A 21,259-nucleotide genomic window follows, 5' to 3' on the forward strand; every position below is an offset into this window, starting at 1 on the left:
TGATGTTCAGAAACACATGTCTTACTACTGGGGCATTGAAAACTGAATGCGCCTCTGGGCTAGGCCAGCCACTGCTTCAAGGTGCTGATCAAATATATTGTTGTCTTTTTCTCATTTGCTGTATTGATACAGTACAATGAGCAAAAATAATGAAAAGTTGAGATTTGTGTTCCTATCAGAAGCAATGGGCTTGCCAATTGCAAATACTGGCCTATCACAGTATTATTATTTTACTTACTACTCATGTAAACAAGAAAAAAAATCTACACAGGTTTTGCTGTAGCTAATGTATTTTATTATCAGGACTCAAGTTATTTTTCTAGAAGAATGTCCACGTTGGTCATTTTTCAAGTATAACAACTGGCTTTCTGCTTTAGTGTCATAGATTTCCCTAAGTTTAGAAGCCTATTGCTGTCCCTTCAACCACTACTTTAAATAACAATATATATATCTCAAATGGCAGTTTTTGCTTATTGCAGGGACATTTCACTCCTTATTTCTGTACATCTCTCGGATGTATTAATTCAATTCACATACTAAACAATTCTGCCACGCTTACTTTGATTATACAACGCTATTAAATGATTGTTGCTGTTCTTTTAAGAAGTTACAAACCTAAGCTATATATTTTTTTTATAAAAATAATAATTATAAAAATCTGTCTTCGTCACACAGAATTTCACACTGTAATGCAGCTTTAGTTGTTTCACATGCAGTGAAACAGGAAGCATGTGTGAGTGATGCTTCTTCTTCACACATTCTGTGAACTTGCACATGAAATGTGTGGATTCCACATGCACCTGGAACTCATGCTGCTCACCATGGGGGGGGGGGGAGAATTTGAGAGTTTCTGCTTTGTACATTATACAACCAGCTGAAGGCAAGCTGTTGTTTCACATTGATCTGAATGATCCAGGATTAGCTCATTACGGACCAGCCTTGCAAACCTGTTTCATACAAACGACGCCCTAGGCTGCCCTAGCGATAGCCACTTAGGGCTAGATTCATACGATCGTCACTTGAAGAGGTAGCGGCTTGATCACTGTACAGCTGGCTCAGTGCTAAGCCCAGTATTTCCTTTTTCTCTTTGTAAAACCGCAGCTCTTGTCCAGCTTTCCGGGTTTCTTCCAGCTCTCTAAGGGCCACTTGCAGCTCTTGCGAAATAATGCCCGGAGTTTCTTGCTCCTTCATAAGCCAGTCCAGAGCCATGTGACTTCTCATCCTTTCATCTAAGCTGTACTGGGAATAGTAGGAGATCACTTCCTGTTGCCCGTCCAAAAAAATAAATAAAGAGTTAGCAACAAATACACCATTGCTTTGTAGTGGGGTAGGAGAGCTGGGGGGGGGGTCACATCTGACAAGCAATGTGTTCCTTTGGTTTCAGATAGTACATGGGTAGATGAGTCTAAAAAGCCTACAACACACATTTTCACAGCCCTGTAGCATAAGGTTACCAGATTTTTTTTTCAATGAATCCAAGGACACTTTTCAACTTCCTACTAAATAGATGGATTTTCTCAGGGGACTGATTTGTAAATCCGGGGACTGTCCCCGGGAAACGGGGACGTCTGGTAACCTTACTGTAGCAGCTATGGTGGTTTATTTACCAGCAGTAATAATATTTATTATTTGTACCTTGCCCATCTGGTTTGATTTCCCCAGCCACTCTGGGCGGCTTCCAACAAAAATCAAATACAAAAATATCACACATTTAAAACTTCCCTAAAAAGGGCTGCCTTCAGGTATTTTCTGAATGTCAGGTAGTTGTTTATCTCCTTGACCTGTGATGGGAGGGCGTTCCACAGGGCGGGCGCCACTACCGAGAAGGCCCTCTGCCTGGTTCCCTGTAGTTTTGCTTCTCGCAGTTAGGGAACCAACAGAAGGCCCTCGGCGCTGGATCTCAGTGTCCGGGCTGAATGATGGGGGTGGAGACGCTCCTTCAGGTATACAGGACCGAGGCCGTTTAGGGCTTTAAAGGTCAGCACCAACACTTTGAATTGTGCTCGGAAATGTACTGGGAGCCAATGTAGATCTCTCAGGACCGGTGTTATGTGGTCCTGGCGGCCACTCCCAGTCACCAGTCTAGCTGCCGCATTGAGGATTAATTGCAGTTTCCGGTTCACCTTCAAAGGTAGCCCCACATAGAGCGCATTGCAGTAGTCCAAGCGGGAGATAACCAGAGCATGCACCACTCTGGTGAGACAGTCCACGGGCAGGTAGGGTCTCAGCCTGCGTACCAGATGGAGCTGGTAGACAGCTGCCCTGGACATAGAATTAACCTGCGCTTCCATGGACAGCTGTGAGTCCAAAATGACTCCCAGGCTGCGCACCTGGTCCTTCAGGGGCACAGTTACCCCATTCAGGACCAGGAAGTTCTCCACACCTGCCCTCCAGTAGTAATGTATTTAGTGTTAACTCTGGAGAATGTATACTTGATTCTGACCAAACGAAGCCTCTTAGGGCACAATAGACATCAGGAGGCTTCGTTTGGTCAGAATTGAGTATACATTCTCCAGAGTTAATTCTAAACACATTACTTCTAGTACATGAGCCACCATAGCCACTAGAGGGCCATGAAAATGTGTGTCCCAGGCTTTTTAGACTTGTCTACCCATGTACTATCTGAAACCAAAGGGGCGCATTGGTTGCCAGGTGTGAAATATATTGGCATTATTTCCAGCTTTCCTTTCCCCACTATTGTAAAATGCAACAGATTCTAAAATAATGGGTTATGTTCTGCTCTGGGATCTTTTGCAACTGACATGGACATTTCAGAACAGATACAGTTGTACCTCAGATACAGTTGTACCTCAGAAGTCGAACGGAATCCATTTTGGAAGTCCGTTTGACTTCCAAAACGTTCGGAAACCAAAGCTTGGCTTCTGGGCTGCGGAAGCCCAGTCGGATGTTGGGCTTCCAAAAAATGTTTGCAAACCGGAACACTCACTTACGGGGTTGTGGCGTTCAGGATCCAAGATATGACTTTATTGGAAACATGTTTGACTGTGAAAGTCAAACAAATAAATTGTCGTTAAGGTAGCTGAAGAAATTCTAGTTGTGCAGGAGCCTAGATGTCCAAAAGCAAGGGCTTGCCTATTTACTGCCCTGCTTGAGCTGAGCTGCTCTCTCGACCCATTACTACCTATTTGAAATAATGGAACTTGAAACCCATAGTCAATTTGGTTTTGTTAACCTGCAGCTCCATCCTTTTGTCATGCTTCTCTGTAACTATCAGGTCATCACTTGGGTTTAAGGACATTTGAAGAGCCCTGCAGGGTCAGATCAAAGGCCCATCTCATCCAGCACTCTGTTCTCACAGTGGCCAAGCAGATGCCCATGGGAAACCCACAAGAAGAAACTGAGCACCACAGCACTCTCCCCAACTGCCCTGGAATTCCCAGCAACTAGCATTCAAAGACATCTTGCCTTTGTCTGTTTGTTTGAAGTGAGCATAGTCCTTAATCAATGGTTTATTTAAAAGAGATTAATTTTTCATGTAAGTAAATATGCAGATCTTAACATTTAAAGCAGACAACTCATTTAATCATTCCTTTAAACGTTAATTATGCAAGTATATAATGTTAAAATGCAGTGGTTTTTTTTATAAAAAAAACCATTAATATAATTTATAATACTAATTACATAATTCTATTAAAAAAAGAACTATGGGTTGCATTCAGGGAAGTCATCCTGTTATCTCAAGCACTTCCACCTGTGCAACAAGACTTTCTCTTCCTCTCTTCTCCCCATGTCTCTCTCCCTCCCCAACTGCTCTGGAAGGTTAGGATAACCATAGAACAGATTTGGGGAGAAGGGACTCAGGATGGGGAGTCCACTGTGCAGATGGAAGTCCTTGTGCTAACGGGACAACTTTTTGGATACAACCCTAGGTTTGCACTTGTCCACTAATGGATTCTTTTAAACATAGAACATCTGTAATGACATTACAGTATTTTAAAGAGGAATCTTAATTTGTGGACACACTTAACTTTGGAGATGTCTCAGACTCAATGGGACTCACTGAGTGCCTAAATTTTAAAAATCCCACTGATTTCAATTCCCACCAATGGCACCTAAGAATGGACCATGTCCATAGAACACAAGGAACATACTGGGTAGAGGTGAACAGCTTTGCTGTTGGGGATACGGGTGCACTATTAGTGGTGTGTTACTCACTTGTCGAGAGCACTTTGTTTCACGCAAAGCTTTGAGGCTTCCATTCCAGTGCAGCAGTTGAAAGACTATCATCAGTTCCTATGGAAGAAAAACCAATGGCTTCTGATTGAACTGCTTCAAAGCAGAATCTCTCTTTCAGCATGCGAAACAATAGTGGGGATTTGCTGTGTGAGAACTGGGTTAGATTCAAATGTGTTTTTCCATCTTGAAAAGCATCATGGAAGGACTGTTTTGGAACCTCATGTTCCAGCCATGGAACGAATTCTTCCATCTGCACAGGAACTTTGTGTCAGTTCACAAGGAAGAGCCATTATCAAGTCTTTCTGTATTGCCTTCAAGGTGATTGCTCTGATATGACTGAACCCTTTTGACTTTCTAGAACATTATTGAATGCTTGTACATGAATTAGAGTGGAACCAAGTCTGAGTCACACTAGATCACTTGCCCTTCAAACAAAAAGCAAAACAAAACAAAAACCCGATATATGCTGCTCCTAAATCTGTTGGAATACTGACATTTACCAAAAGAGTAGCATTAATAACTAGAGAGAGATTCTAAAGTATGTACTGAGACAATTATTTTGTCTGTTACTGGCAATTATTAGTTTGTTATTTGTTGTCCCATTATCTCTTTGTTATTTTTTTTAAATTATAGAACAGCTTTTGTAATTGCAGTATTATGAAAGTGAAGTTATTCAGTGCACCATGGAAGTACATGGAACAATGATTATGCCCCTCTTTATCTATTATCTTTTATGGTTTTATTGGGCATTGTCCTAGGCAAAAGGATGTAGAAAACAATTTGGAAGAGTGGAGCCCGATAAGAATTTAGACACTGCCTTCATAGCAATGGAGTTACAAGGGGGCATGTGTAAGCATCACCATTTGTCTGAAATGAGACTTAAATTGGAAGGGGTCCAGTGTTTCACTTTATGAGCATTCTGTGTTGCAAACATGCTGTCATCTGTTCCAGAAAGGCACAATCTTGCCTCCGCTTAGATATTCTATTGCTATGTCAAACTTTCATGGTCTGCCTTTCATCAGACACAAGAAAAACAACCATCAAAAGCAAAGCTGGTATAGCTATACTTGTAAAGGAAATTTGTTCATGGGGCAGATTTTGAAATATGACTTGAATAATTTCTTTGGAACATCAAGTAGTATCAGCTCAGACTGCTTAGTTAGTTTTCCAGTACACATTTAAATCACTGTAAAGATGAATAAAGGGTAACTTCTCTCCAACTGGAATCTAATCTGGAAAACAGTGTACAAAGGGAAAAAGCCAAATCCGAATATATGGAAAAAGCATGTGCACATACACAGCCGCAAGCCTTATTTAGTTACTTTTGCAAGTTCATTTTTCAATATTCAGCTGAACATTTTCAGATGCTGCTTTCTGTCCTACTCTGTATGAATAGCATAAATGTTCATGTTGGAAGAAATGGAGAGAGGTACAAAACATAAATGAAGCCATACGTTTTATTGAGGCTGAGATCCTTTTTTTTTTTTTTTTAGTAAGTCACATACCCACTGAACACAGCATACAGATTGCACTGCAAACTTTTTTTAAAAATGGCTGGTCTGAAAGAATTAAATTGTACCTGAAATTCCAGCATTGTCTTCCCCATGTTTGATTCCAGCATATAATGATAGGCTCCAATACTTGTGCTTGGGTCATCAGCATCATTTAAAGTACCCTTTAACAAGAACAAAGGAACTTTCTGAATTACATAAACACATTCTTAGGTGGGGGAAAATGCAAACCATTTCCACATCTTCAGATTACAAATTGGATGTGTTCAGACATCAGGCTAAACCATAGTTTAGAATGACAGAACAAGTTACAGTGAGTCCTGTGCATTCTCCCTTCTCTCTCTTCTGGCATGGTCACAAGTGGGAAATTGGAAAATTTCTCTTCCAGTTTCAATTAACCATAGTTTAGCAGGTTTCTGAAGAATCCTAAATTATGTAACTAAACTGTGTTTTAACCAAAGCATAGTTAGCATTAAGCACATTTTGACAGGTTCAAATGACTGGAGAGGTTGCAATTAATCTAAACCAGAAGCTCACATTTCCACCTTGTAGTTATGCCAGAGTTGGGAGAAAGTTGGGAGCCTGAGCTTCACTGTAGCTCATTCTCATAATGCTCAACTATGATTTAGCATGTTGCCTTAACTACTACAAAAGCCATAATAAAATCACAGTATTTGATGCCTCCCTTTACCATCAACATCTCGGAAGTGGAACACAACCATTCATAATAGCCTCTTTTTCTTCCTTCTTTTTGGCTACAGAGCAGGGTATAACATTTAGACATAAGCATCACCATAGCTAGTTTTAAACCACATATATTTCTACATGCATCTTCTTAACATAAAACATGGTTTTCTGAAATGTTCCCATCTTCCTTCAATGATGCTGAAAGAGGATTTTCAACAACTGGAATATAAGGAGGTAACTTATAACCACAACTGGGTGGCGTGAGCCAGTTGTGGTGGGTCTGGTTTGAATTTGCCTCGGAGCAGCAGCAGATCTTAACCAAAAAAAGAAAAAAAGGGAAAAAAACCTAAGAGATTCTGTTTGGTGTCTTCACCGTCTTAGACCAGTTTACAAAGCTATATATTTACTTACTTGCTTAGTAAATCTGTACCTAGCATTTTTGCATGTAGTCCTCAAAGCACTTCACAAAATGAATAAGATCCAATGGAAGTGTTAAAAGCCCTACACTTAAAGCAAAACAAAACCAGCCAAGCAGATACAGGCATATTGTGTAGTTGGCTTTTTCACCTGCTCTTTTGTCTCTTGGATTCTTTTCCACAGAGCAGCTGGTTTGAGATGGAGATGTTTATGTGGTGATGAAGGGGACAGCCCAGCTGGGACAGTTTAGTTTAGTTTATTAAAATTTCTCAGACAACATTTTCTAGAAGAGCACTCAAGGCATCTCACAATTAAAATTTCCCTAGTTAAAAACAAAAGCGAGTAAACAGCAAATCCATAAAATATTAAATTCGCATGAAGTCATTAAACAAACAAACAAACAGCACATTTCATTCCATCAATGGTCTGGAAGTAAAGGAACATCTTAATCTGGCACCGAAAATATGATAATGTGGGCATCCAGGCAGGACTTCATAGACATAAGGGCCGCTACAGTCGTCCCCACACTTATGAGGGGTTATATTCTTGGCCCCCACGTGCATAACTGAAATTGCATAAAGTGGGAGGCACCCTCCAGATATCATTGGACTCTTAACTCCCATCAGCTGCACTCAGCATGGTTCGGGATGATGTAGCCCAAGCACACCTGTTGGGCCACAGGTTCCCCATACCTATTGTAGATTCAAGTTATGGAAAATATAATATTGGATAGTCTCATTTGGTAGGGCAACCCATTAGCATAGCACAGCCCTGTAGACATGGAGGGCTGAAGCTTTAGACACAGTGGTTTGTTGTTTTCCATTCGGAGGGACAATTCTTGAGTCAAATGCTTATAATTCTTCTCATAATCCTTAATGTCCTAGAGAAGCTATGCAGAGCTGAACACAACTCTGTACACAAGACAGTTTCTTTAGCAGAACTGTCAGCAAATTTATAGCTTTTGAAATGCAGTAACATTAACACACTGCTGCTGAAATATTTATGCTGGCTTTTAAATATCCCAAGGGACATCTGTCTCAAACTCTGCAATTTTAAGCTTTTCGCCTTAGAAAATTTCCATTAAAAATGATGAATTGCATTAAATGAACCTTCTTTTCGAAATCATTTCTAAATAAATCATAGTCCGCTTTCCAAAATGTATGTATGGGATTGTCCCTCAAAAGGGCATGAGACTCGTAAAGCTCGAGGAGAAAGGCACCCTTTCATCCACAAACCAGATATACCCCAGACCTTTCCCACTGCTCTGCAAATACACCAAAATTATAAGCACCCCTCACCCACCTCCCCAGAATCTTATAACTTTCAATCAAAGAAGAACAGTTCCAAATTGTGTGCCTCACACTGCTCTTAACCCTCTTCCCAAGTCATTTCAAGTCTCCCGTTTGCTTATCAGCAGTTCCTTCTGCACAGATGGGAGGATTTTCTTAAATCTTCTGGAGTCTCAAGCAGCATACATCTTTCACTGAGCCAGCATTTTTTTTTAAAAAAAAACTTTCACGAATTTTGCTCTACTTTTCAGTGGATTAGCAACATGCTTCTTCCGATCTGTATTTTTTTTTCCTGCTGCCAATGACTGCAAAATATTGAATCTGGGCAACTTGTAAGAAGCTGTAACACGCCTTCAATAAGATTACTTATTTTTAACCACTGCAAATGCCTAATCCACATGGACACATTTTCAGCATGATAATGAGGGATAAAGGAGAAATGACTTCCATCCTCTCCCTCTAAGTGATATTTTATTTGAATTTCAGTGGGAAATGGGGAAAACTTGGTTTGAATCAAGGTTATTATATCATCCGCCTTCTCCAAACTGGTGCCCTCCAATGGCCTTCTGGCTGAGGCAGACAAGCTGTAGTCCCCAACATCTGGAACTACAACCCCAATCTTCCATTACTATTGGCCATGTTACAAGGGGCTGATAGGAGATGGAGTCATTCAGCACCAGAAGGGCCACAGGTTCCCCACTTGCGCTTTAAAGTGCAGAGAGTGATTATATACAGGGATTAATTGCACCTTAGACAGATTTGGGGAAAGTTAAAATAGATGGCACCCCCAGTTTCAAGATGTTTGTACGTGCAGATTTAAGAAACTTGAAACCTGGGCTGACATTTACAGAGTATCACGGGACTTTCTGTTAGGCTTTTAACTCGGTACATTAATTTCTGATTATTTGCAGAGCAATCCCAAGGCTGTGAATGCACTTAGCTTTTAATAAATCAATAATGTGGGTGAGGTACTGAAAATAAGTTCCTCTCCAATAGAATTAGCTTGCATTTACCTAGTGCTTGTGTGTCTATATAAATACATAAATACTATGCCACGTGTAGCGCATGCAAGGAATCTGTATCCATTAGTAATTGCAGATGTTTCCCTGAAAGAACCCAGTAGCCGAGGACAATCCACAGCATCACCAAGCCAACCCACGCGCAAACTGAAGCTAACCTCAAATGCAGATGTTAGCAGTCTGATTCGGTTTCGGCATGTTTAGTGACAAAAGCTCCTGCCAACTCATTTCCTTGCCAGAGGCAGTAATATAGTAGAGAACAAAGGGTTGAAATAGAGATGTGGGGAAGTGAATGGAAAGACTAGGATACTTTACAACACTGGTTTAGTCTTGAATACAGTTGCCATATTTCAAAATCCAGGACACCCTGAAAGTTGTTGGGATTTGTTTTTTGTTTTACAACCCGCCCCCCCCCAAACATGATTTATTTTTTTTATTGACTTGCCTAAGATCCAGATCACATTTTGGAAATTCCCCCTGGGTGTCAATTCCGCCTTTGAAATCCCACTAATGGCAGCCCTAGTCTTGAAACCATTGCTGGCTTCCCTTATATTTTATTATTCAATCCAAGAGTGGATGTGGTCCTTGGGGAGAGTAGCAGGAAACAAGTAGACTTTTCTGATCCATAATGACATTGCTCTCAACTAATACTCAAAAGAATGTATGAGTGAGGGTGGAGCATGCATAACTTTTTCTTTTATTGGATTGATGTACCAATTGATTGGTGAGTCAACTTTTCCAGTTTCATCTTGGAAAGGGGAACTATGTCCAAGCTATATACAATGAGATGTATTTTCCTCTGATACAGGTGTACCAGCTCTAGGGGGCCAAGGTGTCTTCAACCCCCTCAATATTTGTTTGAATGGGGCTCAGCCCCCTCAGTGTTGAGGAGTCCAGTGTGCGTAGCACACATGCAACATCTCGCATCACAGCTCCAGCACCCGGCTCCACCAGAGTGCTCAGTGTAGGAGAAGGACCACTGCTCAGTGGCAGAGCATCAGTTTTGAATGCAGAGGGTTCCAGTTTCGATCCCAGGCATCTCCAGGTTGCGCTGGAAGAGATCCCTTTCTGAAATCCTGGAGAGCTGCTGCCAGCCAGTGTAGACAATATTGAGGTAGATGGACCAATAGTCTGATTCTGTTTAATGCAGCTTCCTAGGCTCCACTTTTGCTGAGCCCACTGCTGAGCATGACTGTATTATTAGAACCTGAAAAACTATCCTATTTTATTTCCTTACCCTGGACCTGCTACCCAGTTCATCTCTTATCTCCAGTCTTTCTGGAGGGAAGTTGATAATTGTTGGGAAATTTAAGAGTACCGGTATGTCTTGTTAACTTCTCCTCCAAGCATTATGTAGTTACTAAAAACATTGCCTAATGGATGGGGCCACCATGACCTGCAGTCTATTTGCAACAGGGTCTAAAATATTTTCCATGTTGATTGAAGTTACTCATGGTATGTGCAACCACGCAGACTAATAGAAGTTTAGGGAAAGGACTGACTCCCTGGTTGCAGGAAATATAAAGTTTATCCACATTTCTTGGGAGGGAGATCAGCCCAGATTAACCACTTCCCAGGATCCTTGACCTCATCATCAGCCAAGTGGACTCCACATGTGAAGGAAATGAAGGTCAAGAAAAGGCACATGAATCATAGTAGCACTAGCTTAATAATGGAGATACTGTTATCTGGAATCTTACATTAATTGTCTTCCTGTTCTGCAGCCAATGACAGCATAAAAAGCCATGGAATTGAACTTACACTGGTGGACGAAACAGCTTCCTGAACGCTCTCCATAATAAATTCCTTTGTGATCCTGCGACAAGGCAACTCATTGAAGAGAGAATTGATTAGCGCCACTTTTGCCGCATCTCGTCTTGCTTCGGCTCTGCTCAAGCAGCACTGAAATGGAAGTAAATGGTTGTAAGAGCTTTGGGAAAGATGTTTCCTCTGCTTGCAGGATGGGTTTGCCTCAACTGGTAAGAGAGAAGCATCCAAACACCATAGAACATTTTGTTGTTTATAATGTGATGAATTGGAATATTTATACCACCATTCCTGAGAGATGAGTCATCCTGAATTGGATGCTCCCACCCAAGCTTCTGTTGACTTTTGCCCCCTTTTGATTCCACAACTCTCTTATTTTGTACAGGCTGTGATTTCCCCCAAATGTTCTTGTCCGCCCATCTCAAAAAGGGCTATAGCACACAGTGGTGTAGTTAGGCAATTTCAGACTGTGGACTTAATGCAGGGGTTGCCAACATGGTGCCCATGGGCACAATGATACCCTTGAAGTCTGGCACCAATGAAGCCTCTGAGCCCCTCTACCTCATCCCCTCTTGGCATTAAGATGGTGAGGGTGGTTAGTTTTTCTTCCATGACCTGAAGGAAGTCCCATGGACCAGACAGAAGGGCTGCATTTGGCTTTCAGGCCTAAGGCTCCTCTCCTCTGGTTTACCAGGACCACCTTAACACAGCAACCCATGGAGACTTTGCTCCTCCCGTGTCCTTTTAGCATCTTTTACAAGGTTTGGCTTAGCATGTCATCTGCACCCAGGATTGTGGTTAAGGTATTTCTTCCTTAACCACCATCTGTAACCATAGGTAAAACCTTGGCTACAGAACTGAGCCTCACTGAGCTAAAAAGGCCAGGGAGGAACAAAGCAGGTGTGAGCGAGCTCATCCACACATAGTTTGACTGACCATGATGTGCCAACAAGGCCAATGTATTGGATGCCTCATATTATCTGTGGGACCCACCTTCTTCTTGGGTTAGAATTCCACTCCTGGATTCCCAGAAACATGTGGGAACTCTTTGAGTTGTGAGATATGGGATTCTAGAGTACACTGTCTGATCCATCAGGGGTATTATGTTCTGAAGTGACATTAAACATTTATTCGGTTGGGCTGTGTTTATTATTCCTAGCTTGAAAGAGGTGGGGGAACCTTATGCAAAATTAAATGTCATTTTCCTCTTCAGCAACCATTTTTAAAACTGTATTTTGATAAGTCCACCTATATCTACTCATTCCATGAGGAACATAACTCACCAAGCTCTCATTTAAGTTTCAACCTTCTCTTGTGGGTTAAAATGAATGTTTACTTTTTCAGATTCCAAGACAAAATTCAGACTTGTGTGCTTTTCATAATAAACGTTATAATAAAAACCTATCCAAATAATTTGGATTTAAACCATCTTTGTGAAGATTAAACCTAGTAAAAGGAAAGATAAAAGAAACTATTTATTTTAAGTAAGACCAGCAAAGCAGCAGATCAAAGAAACTGCATAAGTCTGAAAGCAAATGGCAAATCTTTGCAGGCCAAGAGATTTACAAATCAGGAATATTTTACTTCTCTTTCTGAAAGTAATAGCAGACAGAAAAGCTTAAGCAAATTGAGAATTATTATTTAGCTCCTTGACACATGACTTTCGCCTGCAGCTGTCTGTAATTAATTTCCCAAAATATTCCTCTCGCAATATAAATAGTTCATTCTGTGAAAGCAAGCACTCATTGGAACTTATGTGAAATGAGCCCTGAAGAGTTTTGTTAAAAGCTCAACCCTTTAATTTTTCTCAGGGCAAAGGTGTCTACAAGGACTGCTCAAAACAAGTGTTAGAAAAAGTATCAAAGTAGCAGAGCAGGCCAGGCAACACACAGCTGTGTCCTGCAATGCCTTGCTGTTCTTTGCCTCCCAGCACCTGCCCCCTGAGGCAGACACCTCACCTTGCCAACTGGTAGGGCTAGTCCCAAATGGCTCATGCAATGCACTTTTCATTTAGCGTTGGTATATAGTCTCTTGCATTGTACTCTTTCATAATATGCTCTTCAGACCTTTGCTTCTCTAACTTACATGCTATTTGGGCAACGGGGTTGCCTTTGCAGCTTTCGCCATTTTTTTGTTCCAAAGAGCTTACATGCGTCTTAAAACTTTTGCTGTAAACTTCTGGGATCACCTTGAGCTAAAATAAATAAGTCCCCAGGATGCTTTTGTTCTGGGGTGCTACGTGCCCAATTTGCCTCTGTATTTGCCAGAGCATTCCTTCATATGTCAAGCTTGGCTCAGTGCCTGCAATGAAAGAAGCCAATCCAGAATCAGTTATGGGATGACTTTGCAGCACTCTGTGCCATTAGGGCGAAATGGAGGGGAAAACTAAGCCTTCTAATTTCTGCATGGAGAAATGAAGAACGAAAGACCGCAGAAGTGAACTTGTTAGTGCAGAACTTATTACGGGAGTAGATTTGGCAGGAGATATTTTATCAAATGCACACACGTTGAGTAAACAAGCAAAGTAAGCATTCGCTCTCTGGTTTTGAGTGCTTATTTCTCCTCTTCTGTGAGGCCAAGGAAAAAGAAAGATTGGAATGGGGGAGAAGGCAGATAGCTGCACAAACTGAAATAATAATACCCCCCCCCCGAAAACCATTATCCTTCTGTGTGGTCTGTGGTCACAATCAAGCCATTGGTTTGCCGCTGAGTTTTCAAGCATATCCTTCACGCGGCATTTTAAATTCTGAATAATAGTTTAAGAGGCAGATTTTTAAATCTGGGGAGAAAAACTGCTGACAGGCTCATCACACATAACCCTCCAATGTAAATTCACACCTTTTAGCTAGTGCTGCTATGCTAGGATAAACATTGCCTACATCACCCAAATCTACAAGAACTGAAGGAGAATTAGCTGGTGCTTAGAGAAGCTGTTGCACAGCAAATGCAGTTTCTTCCAACTCCCCTTACACACACACACACACACACACAACTCAGACAATCTGGATACTTCTCTGTGGAATCTGAAGGATTCTGAGCTAGCTCTTACAGGCTCCTCCTTTTAACTTAACGCCAGCACCTTTTCTGCGAGTTCAGCGTAAGTTATAAAGACCACCGGAATGTTTTTTTATGTGCTGCTATTAAATCGCCATTCTGATAGACGTTCTGATTTGGAAATGCACATGGTGTAGGCAAGGTAAACCGAAGGAGCATATAGAGCTTTCTCATGCAAACTTTCCCCCAAACAGATACACTTTTATGCACATCAAATGGTTGGAGAACCACACCATAAAATCTGGAGAAGTGAAATGCCTGAATGACGGCTGCTTTTCAGTTTACATGTAGCATTTGGAAGATCAAAATTGGTAGGTTCCTATTAAAATGAAAACCAATTTTTCTTTCTCTTCCATCTTTATGCACAGCATCCACCAGTGCCCCAAATTCCATCCTGTCCTGCATTTTGAAGTCATCTTTTGCTTCCATACTGGCCAAACTACCAACACCCACCCCCTGCAAATCTCTGGGCAGAAATACTTCCATTTACCTGCCTGGTGGTACGTACACAACCGGGGTGGCCCTGGTTGTGCCTCCCACAACTGCCCCCCCTCCGAGGCCTTGCTTACCAAGGTCACAGTTTGGGATCCAATGTTGCAGCCATGAGAGAGACGGAACTCGCTTTGAGTGTACTGTAATGCTTTGAACAGGCTCTGGTTGTATGTATGTATGTATGTATGTATGTATGTATGTATGTATGTATAAATAAATAAATAAACCATGTATTGTAATGACACCACAGCTTCCGCTGTGCCTCATTTCCAAAGGAAACACAAACCCTGTGTAACCTGAAACCCTTGGAATCTCACAGAGGTGTGGAGATTGAGGTGACATGTAACAATATGAAGCTCCCTTACCTCTAATTCAGCATTACTGCAGAGTTTGGAAACCTGTAGCCCTCCTGACATGGTTGGACTACAACTCCCACCATTCCTGGCCACTGGCTATGATGGCTGGGGCGGATAGGAACTGGAGTCTACATTAGGTGGGGAAGGGGGAAGAATAGGTGCCAGTAGACAACCACCAGCATGTATGAAATTCTTCACACGCACAGATCCCAGGAACAGTCTGAGGGCATCACAACCAGAAGATTGTGAATGTATTTGGATTAACAGAAAGGAGGTTTAATCCGAGGATGGAAAAACTGGGCAAATTATGTGGTTAAATGATTTCTAACTCCCCCCTCCCCTCGCTTTTGGCAAAAATTGAAAACTATGTGGTCTGAGCTCTGCAATTTAAAGTCCCTATTTATTTTAATCATTGCAGCAGTTTAAGTATGGAATCTAGAGATTAAAGGAAGGGAATGCAAAATATCACTGGATGGAAACAGAAGGCAGAGACTTGGGGGACAACTGCATGCCTTGTAATAGCCAAGGATGTGGTTTCAGGAAGTTACCTAAGGCTACAATGAAGGAGATGAAAACCATATGCTCATATACTTGAGGTGATGATTCTCCATGCCCAGTGAATTAAAGATCTCTGTAAATCACAATAAACTCGGGTAATGAAATTAGGCTCTTGCCAGGGTGGAAATAAATAATGGCATATTCTATATTAGAAACCCTATTGCATATCTCAGACGTTTGCAGAGCTTTATATAAAAGGAGTTAAAAGTGCCTAGTTTAAACATAGTTTGTACACCATTTCCTTTTGCAGTTTTGGATGGCTCTTCAGAAGGCTGAAAGGGGCTAGGTAGTCTGCAAGTGCGGGAGGATGTGTTGCAGGCAAGGAGAAGGAAAACAACTAAATACAAAATTAATAATATTGCAATAACATCCTTGCATTGGGCGATAGTAAAAATGAAACACAGGCCCTCTCCAAAGGTTTATATCAATCACTAGGGTTGATAGATATAGAAACTAGGATATAGGTAAGAATCTGCTGCTGCATACCTGACATGCGTCTGATCACAGGAATTGTAATCTGCAGTGAGATACCTCCGTAAATATCTCTTGCAGGATTTGCCATGTTTTCAGTACACAGATTTATTATCCCACGGTAGCTGCCCTGTTCTCTCTATTTCTCAGGTGAGCAGTGCGTTTGTTTTCAAATCATGTTTTTCTAATGCACAGAAAGATGTCCGAACCTTGTATATATCACAAACTGGAGGAAAGCATCGGCCTCACACAGCTACTCGGTAACAGGGGTGAGGAGAGTTCTTCCCCACCCATCAGCTAATGGCGACCCCACATTTTATGTGATTCTGCATCACCTACATAAATGGGGAATTGATTGCAATGCTAAGTGAGGTGGTATTTATACATCACAAGTCCTTGTAGTTTATGGATAGCTAAAACATGTTCCTGGGGCTGTAACAAGCATTTTCTGGGGGTTGAACCAAGGCACAAAGGCTAGAAGATCCCCCCTACACTCCCCTTTCCTCAATGCCACATCGAATGATATATCCTGGGACTCTCCTAATCCTCTGGAGCACAATATCTAGACTCAGCCTAAATCATATGTTTCTTTGACATCCAGCACAGGTGCGTTCAAACGTTGACAAAGTACAGGGGATTTATCATTATGATAGTATTGGTCAAGTGGTGGTTAAGGCATTCCCCCCCCCCCCAGCTTAATCCCCATATGTTAAAAATACTTTTAAAAAAGTTATATGGATTCATTTGTTGTTAATTAAAGATGTATTAAACCTATTTCACTATATTTAAATGAATAGTTGGGCAGTGACATTCCTATTGGTAAGGAAAGCAAAAACATCTGCTAGCATTATGAGTGGGTTGACATCAGAGTTCAACAAAAGGGGAGCCAGAAATTTATCAGATAGGCCTCAAGTTGCCCTGCTTTGCTGCAACTGGAAAGTAAAGTACTGTTTTCATGAATGGCTGTGCTTGTGACATCCTGATACAAATGACATCAGGAAAATGTGGATATATTGATACACACTTCACAAGCACTAAGCATTCATGTAGGCCAGAGGATTGCATTATTCCCTGGTGGGGGTGGGGGTGGGGGTGGGTAGCTCAGCTACTCACCTGCCTGTGAAAAATCCATTAAATTTCTGCAAAATTAAAATTGCTCACTGCTTAATACTAAAATTTAGCCATAAAAACATTGCTGAGCGATGGACAAATTGAACAAAAATAAAGATGCCAATATCTCAACCAAAGCAAATAATAAGTTTAAAGGTATTTTATTCTCTATTCTAGAAGAAACCAGATAGGGTTCATGACTAGTAGGCTAAAGAACCAGTCAAATATGGTTGTTGGTTGATTGAACTTTCTTAAGCTATCATATGTTTCTTTGACATCCAGCACAGGTGCGTTCAAACTTTGACAAAGTACAGGGGATTTATCATTATGATAGTATAGATCCAAGTTATTAAACTTACCAGAATTTTATGGATGGGAAGCATGCCTTTCGGGTAAAGTATTGTTGCATGCATCCCAAACTCCGAGCTGTAAGAGACTTCAAGGGCTCCTGCGCGTTCATCACAGAGAGCAAGTCCAGCTTCTGTGTCTTACCGGCTTCCAGCTCCAGAGTGGTCTAGACCAGGTTAGTTCCTGGCTTGTTGCTGTTATACCCAGAATATGACACAGCCTCCATGAAAGAGGTGAAAGAAGAGAGGCCTATCCCTTCCTGAAAGAGCATCACCAGCCAGCTGTTGTCATGGCAACACATCCATATGTAATCAGCTCTTCAGATATGAAGAAGGATGCATAGCAGGCTCAGCTAGTGCCATTAATGTAACAAAGTTAAGCACTTCAGCTGTCCCTTCTACTAAAAACTTCCGTCTTACATATACAAAATCAAAAGCTTGGTGGAAACCCAAAGACATCATCCAATGCCCCCTCCACTAGTATTGTCATGAACAGGCAGTATGATGGAAGGCAGGAAGAGGATCCTGGCAAGGGATGTAGCCAGGACTGGGATGCACCAGGGCAAGCAGGGGATGGGGAGGTAAGTACTCCAAGGGTGATGGAAGATGGCAAGGGGATGGGGGTCAATGCACAGGAACCAGAGCAGCAGAGCCCACCTGCAGAGCCAGAGGGGCCCCTGTTCCCATGGACATGGGAGGCATATGGAGCAGCGGGAGTGGTGCTCTAGGAGGATTTGCCATGCAAGGGCCTACAGCCCAGCTCCCTAGCTGGCTAGGTGGGGCTCTCTAGCTCCGGGAGGAGGGGTGTGATTCCTCAGCTGGAGTAGGCTCAGAACAGGTGAGGGTCAAGCCCAGATGCTGTAATCTGCAGGCAAAGTACCAAAGGAAAGTAGAGCTGAGGTGCTGTGTCTGCTCAACTGCCCATGTTGATGGATCTTGGCTTGGACCCTTTATAGGTCTGTGCTTTGAGTTTGACTCTGGACTGTATTCTGACTGCTGGACTTCAGACTTGGCTACTTGGATTGACCCTGGACTGTTTCCTGACCCTTGGACTTTGCTCTTTGCTTGTGTGACTTGACCCCTGGACTTGGACTTTGGACTTGAAATACTGACTTTCTGCCAGGGGGTTCGGGACAATTCATTTGGAATTTGTATTCAACATTTCTGGTGCTCGATTCTCTACTCTTTGGAAATTCCTCTCTGCAATTAGACCCATCTGCTCCCTTTTGACGATCTTCTGGGAGGGATCAATTTACAAAACCTTTTGAGACACCCATCCAAAGAGAAGATGGACTCATTCCTAAGTAACTTGCCCAATGTTCTCTCGGACAGCTACCACAACTAGAGCTAAGCTGGTATTGATGCACAAGTATCGATAACTGAGGCTAAACATAATGGATGGCCCATATACACAAACAGCATTAAAAGTGCATTATAAGCTCTTTTGGAATGCACAAGGGAGACATTTATGTGACATGAGTAATAGAAATGATTGCGTATTGACATATTTGGAAGTGATGGCAAACCAAAGAGAACTATTATGCAGCGATAATGCATATAAGATAGTAAGATGTTTTTATAAAAAGCATACAGCAAATTCACCACACCACATTTAACCACAAATTCTCTCTCACATAATATTTTAAGAAGTAAAATAGAAAAAACCCACTAACTTTGGCAGCCATCTCACTACAAGCATTTAAAAATACCTTGCAAGTTCAAGAAATTCTATCCAGTTTGAATTAAGTCTGCTCACTGCACTTCTGAGAGCTTCCTATGCACACCAGCCACTGAAGTTAGACAGACTCTTGACACTGCCTACATTTCCTCAGACGCTGAAAACTTTCTACAGGTTTTCCAAGAAGGGTGGGCAGGATCTGATTTCAGAACTATTTTATCTGTTCTGTTTTTAATGCTTTGTACACTGCTATGGTTTTTTCATAATGTTATAACAGTTTATAAATATTCCAGATAAATAAATATTAAAAAACAACATACAGAACGCCTAGAATGAGTAACTGAAGTACAAAGGCAAGGGGCACAGATTTCAAAAGGGGAGTTCCCTTGTTAAGAGTTTTCTGTTGTTTGTAAGAGTGGCATTTTTCTTGAAATAGAACGTGGAATTATCGTTGCTCCCAATATACAGTAACATGGTGTCATGAACTGGCAGTATTTTGGGGAGGAGGAAAAGGATCCTGGTGAGCGGTGCAGCTGGGAATGGGTCACATGGAAGCAAGGTGGGGATAGTTGTTTATTTCCTTGACATCTGATGGGAGGGCGTTCCACAGAGTGGTTGCCTCTACTGAGAAGGCCCTCTGCCTGGTTCCCTGTAACCTTGCTTCTCACAGTGAGGGAACCATCAGAAGGCCCTCAGCGCTGGACCTCAGTAGAAAATACTCAGTAGAAAATGTGGGTGAGAGAGGATGATGAAGCAGGGGCTAGTGCACAGGAAGCCGAGTAGCGAGACCCCTCACCAGAGTCAGAGAGGCCCCCGTCCCCATGAACACAGCCGGTCCTAAGACGTCAGGAACAGTGGGCAGGGCAATCCAGGAAGCAGAGGTAGGCCAGGGCCTGCAGCCTAGTTCACTAGTTGGCCAGGTAGGGAAGGAGGCATGTGATTCCTCAGCTGGGGCAAGCTGAGAGCAGGTGAGGGTCACATGCCTCATCAAGCCCAGATGCTGCAATCATCAGACACAGGATAAGAAGGAAGCAGAGCTGAGGTACTGTGTCTGCTCAACTGCCCATGTTGAGGGACCTCGCCTGGGATTCTCCTTGGACCTTCATGGGTTTCTACTTTGAGATTGACTGTAGACTGTATCCTGACCACTGAACTCCTATCTTGGCTTACTTGGACTGACCCCAAACTGTGTTTCCTGGGCTTGGCTTGTGTGAATTGGCTTCTGGACTTGGGATTTGTCTTGGCACACCGTCTGCCAGGTAGGCCAGGGGATCAGAACACACGGTAATTCAGGGTGGAGACAGATAATAAATTTAAAAGGGGTTGGAAATTGTATTAGAGATGAATCATTATCTATAGTATACTTTTTTTGTCCCACTGATGCATCTCTTGACAGGAAGTTCCTGAAATGTTGGTGGAGGGGCCATGCAGGCCCCTCTGCCTCCTTCACCCCTCATCCTTCCCATGTGTTGGGTTCAAGAATCAAGGTGGAAATAAGTCACAAATGCTTTATTCTCAAATAAGAAGCAGCATACCAAAACTGGCCCATATGCCCAGACATAATCTGAATGTGTGCATGGTGTGAAGAAAAACTTCCTTTGGTTCCAAACCAACATCATTGGTTGACCCAAAGTTCTAGTGTTATGACAGTCATGATGACAGGCTGAATTTCTTGCAGCACAGTCCTTTTTCATTAAAATGCTTCAGCGTATATTCTTACCTGAAAGTTACCAAAGCAGCTTCCTCCAGGCAGGGTAACATAACTCACAAACGGAGGCCCAGGAGAATTTAGTGACTCGTAGACCACTGTGCCTTCACTTGAAAACACACCTCTCTGTTTCTGTTTGCTCTCCCAGAATTCCTGAAGCATTGCTACAACATTCACTGCCAAAACAGAGAAATAATACATTAGCAATAACCCATATTCTATATATCTCTATTTGCATGGGAATGTAACTACAACCCTGCATTAAAAAATAATGGCTGTCTTTTATAACTTTACATTGATTGATGTTGACATGGGAAAGAAATCTGCAAAGGAAGCCACAGATTAAATTTGGATATACAATAAATTCATTGTTTTCCAAGGCTGAAGTCTGATGACCTAATCCACAAACTAGAAAGGTCATAGATTTTGGCTGACCAAGACTAGACACAAATGGTCACTTTGTGTTGGCTTCATGGTTAATGAACTAACAATGCATTGCTCCCTTAAATACACAGCCCAGCCTCCCTTCCTGGTCTCACTTCTGTTCGAAGAGAAGCAGTGTTCCAATTCTGTCTACAGAGCCCTGCCTAGGATTTGT

The 21,259-nt window shown here is 42.0% G+C and overlaps 1 protein-coding gene across 1 annotated transcript in view; it reads right to left on the bottom strand.

Annotated features, from left to right (window-relative positions):
- Positions 1-272: 272 nt before the first annotated feature.
- LIX1 (limb and CNS expressed 1) overlaps positions 273-21,259 on the bottom strand; it is a 31,427-nt gene continuing 10,440 nt past the window's right edge. Inside the window, exons 2-6 of the mRNA XM_033164369.1 lie at positions 20,674-20,837; positions 10,882-11,022; positions 5,777-5,872; positions 4,177-4,254; positions 273-1,263 (exon numbers count right to left, since the gene is read on the bottom strand). Of these exons, the coding sequence (XP_033020260.1) occupies positions 979-1,263; positions 4,177-4,254; positions 5,777-5,872; positions 10,882-11,022; positions 20,674-20,837 (764 nt within the window). The 3' untranslated portion in view covers positions 273-978. The remainder of the gene's footprint in view (positions 1,264-4,176; positions 4,255-5,776; positions 5,873-10,881; positions 11,023-20,673; positions 20,838-21,259) is intronic.

Source organism: Lacerta agilis, chromosome 11 (assembly GCF_009819535.1).
Source record: "Lacerta agilis isolate rLacAgi1 chromosome 11, rLacAgi1.pri, whole genome shotgun sequence".
NCBI lineage: Eukaryota > Metazoa > Chordata > Lepidosauria > Squamata > Lacertidae > Lacerta > Lacerta agilis.